This window comes from Pieris napi, chromosome 20, assembly GCF_905475465.1.
Source record: "Pieris napi chromosome 20, ilPieNapi1.2, whole genome shotgun sequence".
NCBI classification, from domain to species: Eukaryota; Metazoa; Arthropoda; class Insecta; order Lepidoptera; family Pieridae; genus Pieris; species Pieris napi.
In genome coordinates, this window is record NC_062253.1 from 2,228,153 (window position 1) to 2,242,747 (window position 14,595).

Sequence of the window (14,595 nt, forward strand, 5' to 3'; positions counted from 1 at the left end):
CAGAACCAGTTTGTTGCACAAATCCCGTCATCAAAGACGTAGCGCCTACTGAATGCTGTCTCCGACACTATCGACATATTTGTATGTTCGCAGAGTGCATTCATAGTAGCGATATTGTGTATATTATGTGTTTTAGTATATAATATTTACTTTACTTTATTATATTTTATTTTTCTACATTATCGTATTGCCTGTAAGGATAACGTATGTATTTCTGAAAATAAATAAATTTAATCAAACTAGAATATCTGCACAAGATACGATACATATTTTGTCATTTATTATGAATACTTCTTCAACATGACTATCCGATACATTGTTAAGTTCCATTCAAAAATCTATAATTGATTCTTGATAAGAGTACGTAAAATAAGAATATACTTATTTATTTCATAATCCTACAGCTAACATAAATTATATAAAACAAAAAAATATACTAAAGGAATACTTAATATATACAAAAAGATTCACATTTACGTAAGAAAAAATACTATAAAAATTATTAATATATTGAACTAAGTAATACCTAATTCGGCTGTGTTGTGTGAAAGTAGGTGAGTGTGTGTATGAAGGGTGTGCTCATGATGCAGGTTATATTAAAAATAACTTAGCAGAAAAGCAACTATAAACACTCAAGGTCACAAAATAGGGGTGGAAAGCTAATATAAGCATGCTAATTTACCAGTTCACTGCTTTCAGATAATCTATCATGCTTCACGCATGGCTGCAGCACAGGCTGGGTGTCTGGGGTTCTGGGAAACGAGGCCCTGACAGGCGGTGCCTGGCTTGCAGCTCTACCCTGCCTGGTGGCTCTGCCTGCCGCACCGATGTTCGCAGTACTAGCTGATGTTAAGGGAAGAAAGGCTGGCGCGTTTTGTATAGGACTTAGTTTTATTGTAAGTATTTTTTCTTTCGCCATATTAAATATAGAGGATTGGATCTTAAAATCAGTCGCCCGAATCAGATGATACTGGTTATGCAAGAGTCTCGGGGCATCTTGATTGGAACACCTCCAAGTGATTTTTGCTGCGGGAAATGCGTCTAAGTATTAAATTTTTTTTTTTTAAGTTTTGTGAAATGTATTGAAATTTGTAAACAATCCGCCATTTTCTACTTTTCTATTGGTTATAAGGGATGTGACATTCTCGGTAAATTAATCGATTGTTTTTTAGCATGAAATATCGATGAATAAAAATAATCGATTTATGTATTCGATTTTAATATTAAAAATAATTGAAAATCAAACATAGTTGATCAGTTTCAGTTGAACAGTTATTTAAAAAAAAAATATATATACTAACCTAACCTAACCGAGTGCATGGTCAGTATCATCAGATTCGGGTGACCGATTTTAAGATCGTTACTAATATAGAACGTTAATCATTTACCAGGCTGTAATAAACAAGAGGTAGGTGAAAACTAAAACCATTTTATTATTTTAGGCGATAACTACACATTCAAATAAATAATATCATTAATTAATTATTGGGAAGGTGATTAGGTTTTTAAATTCAAGGTGCTTTTATAGCGTGACCGAATATTTAGAACATAAGTTTAACAATTACTTATAAATGACTTGACTTCTTATTATGACATTTGCATGCCTATTTATCTATGGCGGATTGTGCGGACTTTTCTTGTTGTTCGATTGTTTTATGTTGTACCACTATCTTGGCAAATAAATGATTTATTTAATTGTTGCCAATAAGGCAAAAATATCGAAATAAAGAAGTAAAAAAAATATGCCAGCAATATTTATAATATACAGACTTACCTTCCATACTATCTTAAAGTACTAACAGTGTTATGTGAAGCTGGGTTCTCTCTATGAATTTCAGTTCAGCTGGTCTCTAGCAGCATGGTGTGGGGCCAGAGGTGTATGGGCGGCTAGGGTCGCAGCTGGGGCGGGCGGCGCAGGTGCGTTGGCACTCGCCCCACTTTACTGCGCTGAAATTGCTCCCAGAACTAGAGGGCTTGCAGCTATGCCAGCTTTGGCGTGCAGGTAATGCGTTTAATTGGTAAAAGAAAAAATTTTATGTTGTCAGGTGACGTCGAGGTCTCTCTCTTTCTTTTTTCTGTATCTGAAGTTTCTCTTATTATTATTTTATTGTACTTACTTCTCTATACTTCTATTATATTCTATGACACTTTATGTTTCAGTTGCGGCATTCTCTTCGCCTATTCTGCGGGCGGTCTTCTTTCTGCGCACGCGCTGTCTTTGTCAATGGCTATTGCACCCACACTTCTGCTCATATCTTTACTATGGCTGCCTGAAACACCTTCCTTTCTTATTAATGTTGGGAAAATACAGGTAATTTTTTTACAGGTTTTAAATTGAATAAAGTTTAAATTTCTTCTGTACAAACATTAACTGTCCATATCGTATACGTAACTTTCGTTCTAACTACTAACTGACGTAGAAATTTTAAATTAAATTATCATGATTCATGTCCACTTTTTACTTTTTATTTTTCATGTACCCTTTATTAGTTTAGTTTTTTTATGTAATATGTATTTTTACACTTCTTGCCTACCTTATCTAATTTTTGAAGTTATACTTCTTTAGGCGCATTATGAAAAATTGATGAGAGTGAAATTTTACGATGCTCGCGCACCGTGACACAAAATTAACAGAATGAAGTTGCCCACGGAAGATGCTACGGCATTGGACATAATTTAAAAACAACATTCGAATAATAATAGAATTTATGTTACACTTAATGTAAGATAATAATAAAAATATTTATTTATTTAATTTTTCAAATGTAAACTGAACTTTATTGACTATAATGACTCCTTTTCCAGTCTTTGATTATTTAATTGTAATTAATTATTTGCATGCAATCATAAACCATTTTTAATAATGCTAAAGAAGTATCACTTCTTACGCGCGTACATAAGTACATGCACCCTATTTTTTTTTCTCACAGTCGTTGCCTGGAAGAGATCGCTCGAAAGCGATAAGGCCGCCAGTTGCCCTCCCTTACATTTAATTATGTTCAATTTTTATATTGTTATGCAACGAAGTGTTGATAAAGAAATAAAGATACAAATCTAAAAACCTAATAACCTCCTCCATAACGAGTGTAACCTCCTTAACGTAATGGATTCCAGGAAGCAGCCAAGGTGATGTGCTGGTTTGACGGATCAGACTTCAGAGAAGATTTGACAGATGTCATTGAGCAGCAGGAAGTAAGGATACGAACTTCAGATTATGGACGACGGGAAATGTCATACGACTCTGAGACTTCTCAACCAATGTTGAAGAGGAGTCAGGAGTCTGATAAGGGAAATGAGAAGGAGAAGTCAGCTTGTAAGGAGTTGTGTAAGTATAATGAATTGGCAGGAAATAAAAAAATATACAACTTATAAAATTTACATTTGACGTTTCCTGTACAGCCTTGCGATTCTGAAACTCACTCTTGAAATTCTCACAGCGGATTCCGCTCTCAAATCATATTACGATTCGCAAGTCTGTTTTAAAATATATTAATATTGATACGTTAATTATTAATAATCAATAAAAACAATGTCATGTTTTGACTACCTTCAACTGATGACAACTGACATTTGTTTTAACTGAAATGTAGAAATAGTAAAAATGAGGGTAGAATCGTCTACCGTCAAACGGGGTTTCATATGAAATATATTATCGCGTCCTGTTATGACAAAAAAAATGCTTCAAGGTGATAAACCTTTAATGGGAAATCACTGAACATTCCGCCTTATGGAGGAACTTTCTCAAAGCTTTTTACCGTCGGAAAGGGTTTTCTGTACTTAAAATATTTTTATTATTATTTCAGTGTGAGTGCATGTTAGTGTTAAGTGCTAAACAGTGGTGAGTGGAAAAATAGTACACAAGAACAGAGTGTCTTCCCCTTAATAGATACTGTAGGTAGTGTTATTGGATAATGTTAAAAATCCTTTTAAGTAAATTAGATTAGTTTTTAATAACATATTAGTCTTAAGTTGGGAGTGGATCGTAATGTTAAATTGTGTCTTTGTGTAGAGACAATTTATTAAAAAAAAGTGTGTGTACTTATATACACGCGTTAGAAGTTATACTTCATTGGCGTAACAAGATAAAAATCATTTCAACAATTTTATCTTTCCCCTTTTTCTATGATGTACAAAAAACGACACTAACAATAAAAATTTACTCTCATAATTTTTCGCTAACGCGCCAAAAGAAGTATAACTTCAAAACTAAAATGTTAACTATAGCTAACTACAGGGTGTAGATTTTTGTGACGGTGCGCGCGCGCATCGTAAAAACTTATTCTCATCATTTTACGCGCCAAAAGAATTATAACGCCAAAAAATTAAGTCTACTTTATTCAATTCTTCATAGTCTCACATCGTCGCTCGCGTCGTGCACTTATTTCATGCTTCGTGGTCATCGGCGCGGCTGCGGGCACCGGCGCAGGCGCCTTCAACAGTTTCGCGGCTGCTGTGTTACGACATTCAGCTCATGAAATACCAGTACTTAATACAACTGCTTATAACTTCTCCATTTATAATGGGTAAGTTTGAACTGGAAATATCAAAAGTCTTATCTAGATTATATGTAAGCATGGCAATGTTGTTAGGTTCTTGTTTTATTGCGCTTTTAAGAATAAGCAAGGAAGTCCCACCAGACATAAGTTTAAACAAATAAGGTCCCTTTTAAGGGAGATTTAACACCGGGAGTGTTAAATTGTTAAACCTGCCAAAAAAAATTACAGGAAGACCTTAGTGATCCACATACAGGAATATTTAAAGTATTTGATACTTTATTAGATAAAATAGGGAATCGATAGAGTAAGAGTCTACTAGAAACTAGTAATCATTGATTAGTTACAAAGTTACGTGAATATGTGAGCACCATATTTATAGATTGATTTGATTGGTTTTTTTTATAACACCATGCGCCTTATTATATATATATTTTAGTATAATAGTTTTATTTTTTCTTGGCACATGGTCTTCACGTATAATTATCAAATCAATGTATACAAAATATTGTTAAAACTATTTTAATATAGTAAGTAGGTATGTAGTTTCTTGCCTATTCTTCTCCATATGAAAGTACCTTTTGGAAGGGGAACTAGAGTTTTCTTTTTTCTCAATTTTTTTACATGTAATTATGACTTGCAAAAGTGCCTAATTGAAATAAATGATTTGACTTAGTAGAGCAGTATTGGCCTGCTGGCTTGAGCGGGCTAATTCTTGTTTCTATGCTATTGTCACTTTCTCCTACGGTGAAGGCAAACCATGTGAGGAGACCGGCATGTCACAAACCCAAAAATCTACGACATCTGTCAACAAAGGCTGATCACCTACTTGTCTTCTTCATATTGTACCATCTCTTTGCGATGGTTGGTGATGATCATGGCTAGTTTAATTTTGAATGCCGCATTTCTAAACTATGACTTGGTATGACCAAACCATTATCTAAGGTTTTTCAACCAAGACGTGCGTCTGCGTGGTTCTCCGTCATACTTTGCCTTGTATTCATTGAAGGAGCTCGTAATTTTGGTGTTAGGTAAAACGTGTCCTCAAGTTTCCTCTACTTAACAATCATAAGCACTTCTTTGTTCTTCTGCATTCGGTCTGTCCAATTGTAAGCATACGTCTTTAAATCCAGGTCTCGAACGGTTCCAGTTTTTTGGGCATAGTCTCTGTCAGCGTCCAAGATTCTACGCCGTAGAGCAGTACAGAGAAGACGTAACATCGCGCGTTCTAAGCTGTAAATTTAGGCGCTACTGGTCTATGAAATAATAATACTCGAAGAACCACTATATTATTATTATTTTTACTTACTTAAGTGAAATAATTTACAGAACATTGCCACGAAATCTGTTCGAGTCATCTGAAGCTGGGTCAATGTTGTGCGGCACAGCGTTGGTACTAGGCGCAGCCGTTGCCACGGTGACTGTTGATAAAGTTGGACGAAAGGTAATACACACAGTTTTGTTATGACAGGAAAAATAAAAAGGTAATTTGACTATGTGACGGGAATGATAGATACGTGCTTCGCGTCTAAGTGTTTTTTTAGTGCCTTTTAAAGTAATCAATCTTGTTCTAAAAACATTATTTGCGTGTTTTTGATAGTTCTTACACCAAGAGAACGAAAAAAACACAGAGCGACTGTTGACATTTTTATTGAAATTTAAATGATTTTTCATACTTATTGTGAATGAAAATACCCCTTTTAAGGTCCTGTCACACCCTGGTGAAGTTTATATTTTTTCAAATAGGATTTATATTATTACTGAAGGTATAAAATATGGGCTATTATTTTCAGACTCTCCTCTTATGGTCGTGTTCCGGCATCGCTTTCTGCTTAGCCGTTTTAGGAGTGTACTGTGATCCACATTTACAAATGCACACGTTCTATAAACATCGATTCCTAACCAAAAAGATCACCAGAGATAAAAGTATCAGAGACAAGATAGAATTGCCAGAAAATTTGACAATTTACAACGATTCACTCAAATATGGGAACGACACAAAAGCGTGGTACAGAGTAGCAGAGAACTATAATGAGACAGAGGAGCAATGGTCTGTCAAATTTGAACAAACCATAGAGAAGGATGACATATCAATATGGCTGCCGGTTGTCATGTTGTCTTTGGTACTGTTTTTATATAATATAGGCCTTGGATCAGTGCCTTATGTGTTGATATCGGAGTTGTTTTATGTAAATGTAAGTATACAAAATATTCTTTTTCATTTCATGTTTACCTCCTACATAAGATTAGGTGTTAATTCTAGAATTACACCCATAAAAAAGGGTGCGTGTACTTATGTACGCGCGTAAGAAGTTATACTTCTTTGGCATTATTAAAAATAGTTTTTGATTGCATGCAAATAATTAATTACAATTAAATAATCAAAGTCTGGAAAAGGAGTCATTATAGTCAATAAAGTTCAGTTTACATTTGAAAAATTAAATAAATAAATATTTATTATTATTCTCTTACATTATGTGTAACATAAATTCTATTATTATTCGAATGTTGTTTTTAAATTATGTCCAATGCCGTAGCATCTTCCGTGGGCAACTTCATTCTGTTAATTTTGTGTGACGGTGTACGCACATCGTAAAATTTCACTCTCATCAATTTTTCATAAAGAAGTATAACTTCAAAAAAGTAAAGGATTAGGGTGTATATAGCAGATGACGAGGTACTGGATTCGATCCAATAATTCTAAAGCTACATACACATTATGTAAACAAAATGTCTATAAAACTACGTGTCTGTCATATGACCTATTTGAGGTGATTTCATTCAAATATTATACCCCGGCAGCAAATGTTCCACAACTGAGCGTTTTAAGGCAGTTTTTGTTGCGAACCACCAGTATGGATACAGCTGCCCACCGAAGTGTATTCGAACCAATTCGACTTAGTCCCTCAAATAAAGAGCGTACCAATTCAAAAAAGGCCTACTTACGAGCCCTCTAGTAGGTGATCAACCTTCTGTGCCTGACACAGGCCGTCGACTATTTAGGTCTAAAGCTTAGGTTTCCTGGAAAAGCACTTCTCTGTGCTGCTCTACAGCGTAGAATCTTGGACGCTGACAGAGATTATGTCCAAAACACTGAAAGCGTTCGAAACCAGGGTTTAACGACGTATGATTAAAATTGGACTTTAATTATTTACTTTAAAAATTGGATTAAGGCAAGCCGGTTTCCTCACGATGTTCTCCTTCACCGTTCCAGCGAATGTTAAATGCGCACTTAGAAAGTCCATTGGTGCACAGCCGGGGATCGAACCTACGACTTCAATTCTTGTTATTATAATATCTTTATAAATTTTCAGGTTCGAAGCTTAGCGTCCAGCTTCCTCATAACTTGGATGTGGCTCAGCAATTTCTTCGTGCTACGATATTACGGGACTATAGCCTTCTCTATTGGCCTCCACGCCACATACTATATCTGCTCCTCTATCACTCTTATAGGGGCTGGATATATCTATTTCACTCTCCCTGAGACGAAGGGCAAATCTCAGAGTCAAATCGACGCCTCACTCGACGGACCCTGGCTTTTGACGTTTGAGAGAAAGAATCAACGATGACAGCCGGAAGTGTTTACCATAGAGCCGAGTGAGTGAACTAAATGTGAAGTATCTAGTCGATAACTGAATCAAGAATGAACTTTTACAAAGTTTTTATTTTTGGATTGAATGATCATTATAGAAATTCTAAATGGCCAACTGTGAACTGTGTTGTCAAGTGTTATGCTATCATTTGGAGGATCAAACGGAAACTCCGAAATTAAATTTTATTAAAAGGAATTTAAAATAGCAATTATTGCGCCGCGTGTGAAATACAACTGAATTGGCTTATTCTAAAGGCGCGAGGATGCTCAATAAAAATTAATTACTTGTGTTGGTAGCATCACTGCAACATTTGACATACATTCTGTTCCAAAGAGTATTGTATTGAGTATTGTATTCTAAAGAGGTCCTAGAAAAAAGGTTTTATGCTTACGTAACCTACAATCCAGAATGATTTGCTCTTAATCACGTGACTCAATAAACTCGGTATTTCACGCCTTCCGTGAATAGCTTTTGTCCCAAGGCTCCTTGTTGTTAGGCAAAAGAGAAAAGAAAGAAGTGTTGTAATGGCGCGCTATTTAATAAATTATATTTTTACTATTGATATTGTAAAAAGAAAACAAATGAGAATCGCCAAAACTTTTGTTGGCTTCGACAAACAAGTCGTTTTAATTAGATATTTTCAGAAAGAAAATAAAACACCAATACCCTGATATCACGTAGCTCTTAATATATAGATTTTATAGATGTAGAAAGGATCTTTCGGAATAGTTCAACATTTCTGACAATCTAGTCAATAATTTGTGTCGCTGTGTGTATACTGTATAATCTCTTGTGGCAATTTGTGTTAGGTGTATTTACGAACTAAGTGTATACTGTACATCATTGTAAATTTAATGCTTGTTAAGGTACAGTCAATTATAGTGTCAAATGTCAATTGTGTACCTATTCAAAACATTGTTGTTTCGGATACTAAACTCTCTTATTTCTAAAAAAATATTTTTGTAATTTTCAAGTCGCTTTATCCTCGAATATTTATAATAAGACCAGCGTATTTTTCTTTGACCAATGATATTTTAATACTAGGATGTTTACGTAAAAACGTGTAACAGTTTGCAAGATGGCCGATCTTTGCCTCTACATATGGCCGTTATTTTAAATCTCCGTGTAGTGTGCAGAGTATCTAACTACGATTCATGCATGCGCTGTGGCAACGAATTCAGGCGTAGGATAGAAGAGCAGACGATTCCTAGTGGTGTCGTTCTCCGTCTCTCTTGCTCTCGTATACACTGGGGGATGGACCGTTTGCCTCTCTTTTCTTTGCCGCGACTGCTCCGCAGCCAAGCGGCAATTTAGGTCGCAAAAAGTTTGTCTTAAGAGCGCCTATAACTGTGCTTCTATACAACGTCTGCATTCGTTCGCTGTGGCCGGTCGACCAGCGGTAGCGACCGCACTGAAGCCTCGCGACATATTTCAATATGATAACGGTTGGCAACGCCCAACAGAGCGGATGTAATCGTGTATTTTTTAACGTTACTGATTTCATATACTTAACTCACAGAGAGCGAAAGTTAGCCGTGAAATTGGCGCCAAATTATATATGTTTTATTATTAATAATTTGAAACGGTATTTCTTCATATCCAGATTGAGTATTCTAATAAATGAGCTAGGTCTGGATATCCGTAACTCAATTGAAATCAATTTTAGTTTGGTTTAGTTTTTTTAGTGTTTTTACTTTTTATGTTTGCCTATAAGTGCTTGTCACATTAAATATTGAATTTTAATTTTCTTGTACCAATGTATCAGTGAACCTTTTGCAAGCTTTTATAAATAAATAAATTTAAGTTTTTATGAATAAGGGGGTATTTAAAATAATAATTGTTGTCGTGCTATAATATAAGGAAAATTACTCTAAGCAGCTACTCAGCGTCATCAAATTTATCGAGTTTTTCTAAGAGAGATGTTTATGAAATTACTTTTTGTATGTGTTTAATTAAGTAACGTCTCGTATTTTAAGATAACTAGTGGTATTGTAATAGTAAGTGTGTAACAAAATTATAATAGATTAAGACCGAAAAATGTAAACTTTGAGTTTCTATACTCTAATGAATCCTTCAAGATTTTCTTTACATTAATAGCTCAAATAACTTCGATATAGTTGTTGTCTATGTTAACTTTCTTAAAAGTATGGCAGATGTTCTATAAAATGTCCTGGTTCATACATAGCTCAATAAGTAGAAAAGTTTGAATATTCATAAAAACTCGTATAAGTCTTTGTCTCTTTCTGTCACATTGATTTGACCCTATGATGAAAAGAGACTTGCGTTTCTGTTAAACGGTGTAAAGGCCGATTTACATTATCTTAGTGTTTAGGAGAGTGCTTTAGTACAACTTGAAAGGCAAGTTCGTTAGTGCTTTAGTGCGTTGCGAGTCAACGTTTACATTTCTTCCAGTAGAGTATCATTACAGCGCCACAATGAACGCGCAACGACGTCGGCAAATACGCTCTATTCTACGCAAAATACCTACTAACTGTAGTTATGGAACAAACAGAAGACGAGATTTTATTCGAAATAAATAAACTAAATATAAATAATAAACAAAATAGCTTCTTTTAAGGCAGTGTATGCCGAATGCCTAGCTGGTTTGTTTTTGTATAAATTGTTTTTAACGTTCCACAAACATTCGTGAACAACATATTCAGACACAAATTTGATAGTTGTATCTTCCGACCATTTAGCCATCTTTAAAAATCAAAAAACACGCACGCGTTTCACGGCACTTATGCACTCTCCTAAAGATTTGACTAAATTACGTGTTTACACACAACGAGGGAAGATCTCGGGGGGTGCGCGGGCGCGGGAGGGGTATCACTTGAAAGAAAAATAAAAAGCGATTCTATTTGATTCAACTTAAAAGTCAAGTAGAACCGTACTAAAGCAAGTAGCGTTTACTAAAACGTTTACATGTTTCAACTAAAGTACTATCCTAAAGCACTCTCCTAAACACTAAGATAATGTAAATCGGCCCTAAGACGTAGTGTTTATTAGTAAATCTTTACATGTTATTATTGTGAACAAATAGCTCTTCGACACTTATGAGTGTACATATATCGCTTGCTCCGGTAAACAATATCGTAACAGCAAAAAGAAAAAGAAAAAGAGAAAAAGTTTTCAAGAAAAATTAAAGAAGCTTATTTATTACTAGGAAAGCTATTTTCCGATTCGGTAATTTAAAGATTATTGTTCTGTATTAAGTGTAAATAGTTAATAAATTACTAAATGTACATTACAGTAATTTATTTAGACAGACGAGCAAAAGCGTTTTAAGATTGTTTTACTGTTTAAACATAATTAAGGACGACTCGGTAACCGCACATTACGACGGTAATTTTGACGAAAATCTAAGTCGTAATAATTTATTACCACTTTTTATTTGTTTTTTAACTGTCGCTTTACATTTTATGATTATTTGGTAGAATTACAATCTAAACTAAATCTTTTTGATGGTTGCTATTTATTTCAGGATTGTAAAATTAGGCCAACGTTAGTAACGTTTTGCACAAAATAATGTCCGTAAATTAATTCGTCGTGTTTTTTTTTATAATGTTAAATTAGGAAAACATTAAAACAGTCGTAACAGTGCTTTACGACTTTGTTTCCCGGGGCAAGGCGATATACAATATATATTATAAATTAGATTATAAACTATAAGATACGATTGATATTCAGATAAGTGAATATTAGCATTTATTTATTTATTATCGGACCGTTTAATTTACGTACTTTATAAGGGAGTTACAACAGTTCCTTATTTACGCTTAAAATTTAAAAAAAAAATATTTTTATGACTGGCAATATACAGTCGTAGGTTTTGACTATAAAATGGCGGATTAAATTAATTAGTTAAATAGTAACCAAATTGTTTGTGGTCGTTGATTATACATATGATGACTAGGATTGCCACATGGACGCGATCATCAAACAAAATGAAAATGCTAACGCTTTTGCATACTTCTAATTTCTACCGAAATACATACTAAGGAAGGATATTTAATAATTCAATTCAATTCAAAAATCATTAATTCATATAGGTAACAAAATGTACACTTATGAACGTCAAAAAATAAATATATATGAAAGTATTTTACATTTACTGCCAGTTCTCAAATCAAGGGCGTAGAACGGAAGAGAAGAACTGCAGTCTGGTCTGAAGGCCTTGGTGGCCATTTTACTTTTGATGGAATCTCGCTGCTGGCCTGACTGACCAGCTCAGCTCAGCTTTGGCGAGCGTACCTCGGCTGGAACGGCCTTTTGCCCGCTACTAGCACAAGGTCAGTGCGTGACTCGAACCTCGGCTTGGGCCGTCGCGGGGTGGTCAACGCCTGAAGGGCATGACGGAAGCTAGGAGTGAAGTAGGAAGTAAACGTCCAGGTTCTAGATGAAGGCGGTTTTTTACATTAATCTGATTTTGCTTTGCCGCTTTTATTTGCCGCGTGGGTAACTTTCATTTTGTCATTGGTGATTGAATCATCCGGATCCGTTAGAACGTACGGGCCCTTTTGTCGGAAGTCATCAGTACTGATGATTGTGTCGCTACAATTGTATGGTAGCATAATACTATAAAAGCATGTAGCCCCAGCAAATTTTGTATAAAAGAAATATTTTGTAAAATAAATGTGGTCGCTTGCAGTGCCGCAAGTATGAGGCGTGACTTCATGTGTACAGTCATTTATATATTTGGTATTTATAATATAATATAGAATTATTTTGTCATGAGATCACTAGCCGTATTTTCGCACAAACAAAACATATTTTTTTAGAAACATTTGGATCAGTATTAAAGATCTATTTTGGTAAATTGTCTTAGCGTTCAGTGTCTTTAATAAATGTGTTGAATGGTAATGTGTTTTATTGATATTTTGTCTTCATTCATTACTAGAACATAAGCCTCCCACCGCAAAGTGTTTAGTTATATTCATTTACGGCCGCTTTCTACACTCAATCCCAATCCAATTTTTACTACTAGAGATTAATATTTCAATCCATTGCTCATATTCTACTTTTCAATAACTGATCCATAGATCGATAGTCAATCTGTTTTTGTGAACCATCTTTGGGTGGTCCAATCTGTATTTTTGGATTGAATTTGTATGAAAATCACAGATCAACGCTTTCTATAAAATATCTTTGAATTCGACAGATCGAATTTTGACATTAATTATAAATCTAAACTAGAGACATAAACACAACAAAAACAAATTTTTCTTTTTTCTTCTTGCCGGGTGGGATGTCCTTGATCCCTTGAAGGATAGGACGGGATTTAGTATGGACCGCAACTTGTGTGGACACGTTAGCCCCGTTTACCTCCCTCGGACAAACATACATATAGTGGATGACATAATATAAGAGTTTTACCTCCAATTTTGATTTTGTTACAGGGGTTTGATTTTGTGGAAGATTTAAAATAAATAAACCATTATATTATAATTTATTTTTAAATAATAATTTTATATCACATTTAATTATAATGTCTTCTAAGTGATCTTCTAACTACTCATTTTATTAACACCTAGGCTATTCATACTAATTTCAATCTATACATTTACAAATATTTTGTAACAAAACCTCTTTCATTGGAATGCTACATTATGAAACTTGACTTTATATTTCTTAAATATTTGAATACATGCCTAGACGAAACGGTTCACTCTTGTTTATTTATTCCCGAACCACTAAATAAAAAAATAAGGATTAAAAAAACTACAAACTAGAACCAATGCGTGTCTTCAATAATAGGTGGCGTGATCGACAGCTTATGATAAGTTAAGAAAAGAGAACAAAAATAACAAAAAAATACCAAAAATTACAAAACATGAGAAAAATAATATACTAAAAAAATGCCCTTCCTGTAATCAGATCGGCGGTAAAAAAATATCCAGATCTTTCAGGCCACTTATAAAATCATTGAAGTTATGAATGAATTCATTATTTAAACTAAAATAATCAATGAAACAGATGCAATCTAAGGCCTCCATGGTTTTAGCGCTGCTATCTTATAAAAAAAATATAAAAGGTGACACGCAATATCAAAATAATCGGTAAAAACTATGTGAAAGACAAACTCAAAGTACACGTACAAATATGTATGCACAAAGTATTATGTGAACAGGCTTGTATAATATACTATATATAATACATATATTTAAAATCAATAGAATTTAACAACTTTTTGGCGCGAGATTCTTAGCAATTTCTCTTAGAAATCTGTCAGAAAAATTTTGAAACTGTTTTAGGGATTTTATCTACAGGCTGTTTTAGGCTTTGGATCCCTTAAAAATTAAAAATTATTTATTTTATTTTATTAGGTTGTAGCCGAGCTGTTGTGGTGGAGCCGTGATTCGATAAATTTACCTTTTAGATTGATGTATATTAATATAATTAAAATTGTAAGTTTTAAAAACATACGAATTTTAGATTTGTAGAAAATCAAACTAAAGCATGAACGACAATTCGAAGACGAATTTAAATCGATTTAAAATTAATATTGT

At 34.2% G+C, this 14,595-nt stretch overlaps 1 protein-coding gene across 1 annotated transcript in view; it reads left to right on the forward strand.

The window, feature by feature from the left end:
• Nucleotides 1–9,111, forward strand: part of LOC125059532 (facilitated trehalose transporter Tret1-like) — a 60,010-nt gene extending 50,899 nt beyond the window's left edge. Inside the window, exons 3-10 of the mRNA XM_047663985.1 lie at nucleotides 700–896; nucleotides 1,839–2,002; nucleotides 2,161–2,311; nucleotides 3,115–3,325; nucleotides 4,352–4,523; nucleotides 5,823–5,937; nucleotides 6,287–6,688; nucleotides 7,808–9,111. Of these exons, the coding sequence (XP_047519941.1) occupies nucleotides 700–896; nucleotides 1,839–2,002; nucleotides 2,161–2,311; nucleotides 3,115–3,325; nucleotides 4,352–4,523; nucleotides 5,823–5,937; nucleotides 6,287–6,688; nucleotides 7,808–8,062 (1,667 nt within the window). The 3' untranslated portion in view covers nucleotides 8,063–9,111. The remainder of the gene's footprint in view (nucleotides 1–699; nucleotides 897–1,838; nucleotides 2,003–2,160; nucleotides 2,312–3,114; nucleotides 3,326–4,351; nucleotides 4,524–5,822; nucleotides 5,938–6,286; nucleotides 6,689–7,807) is intronic.
• Nucleotides 9,112–14,595: the final 5,484 nt, after the last annotated feature.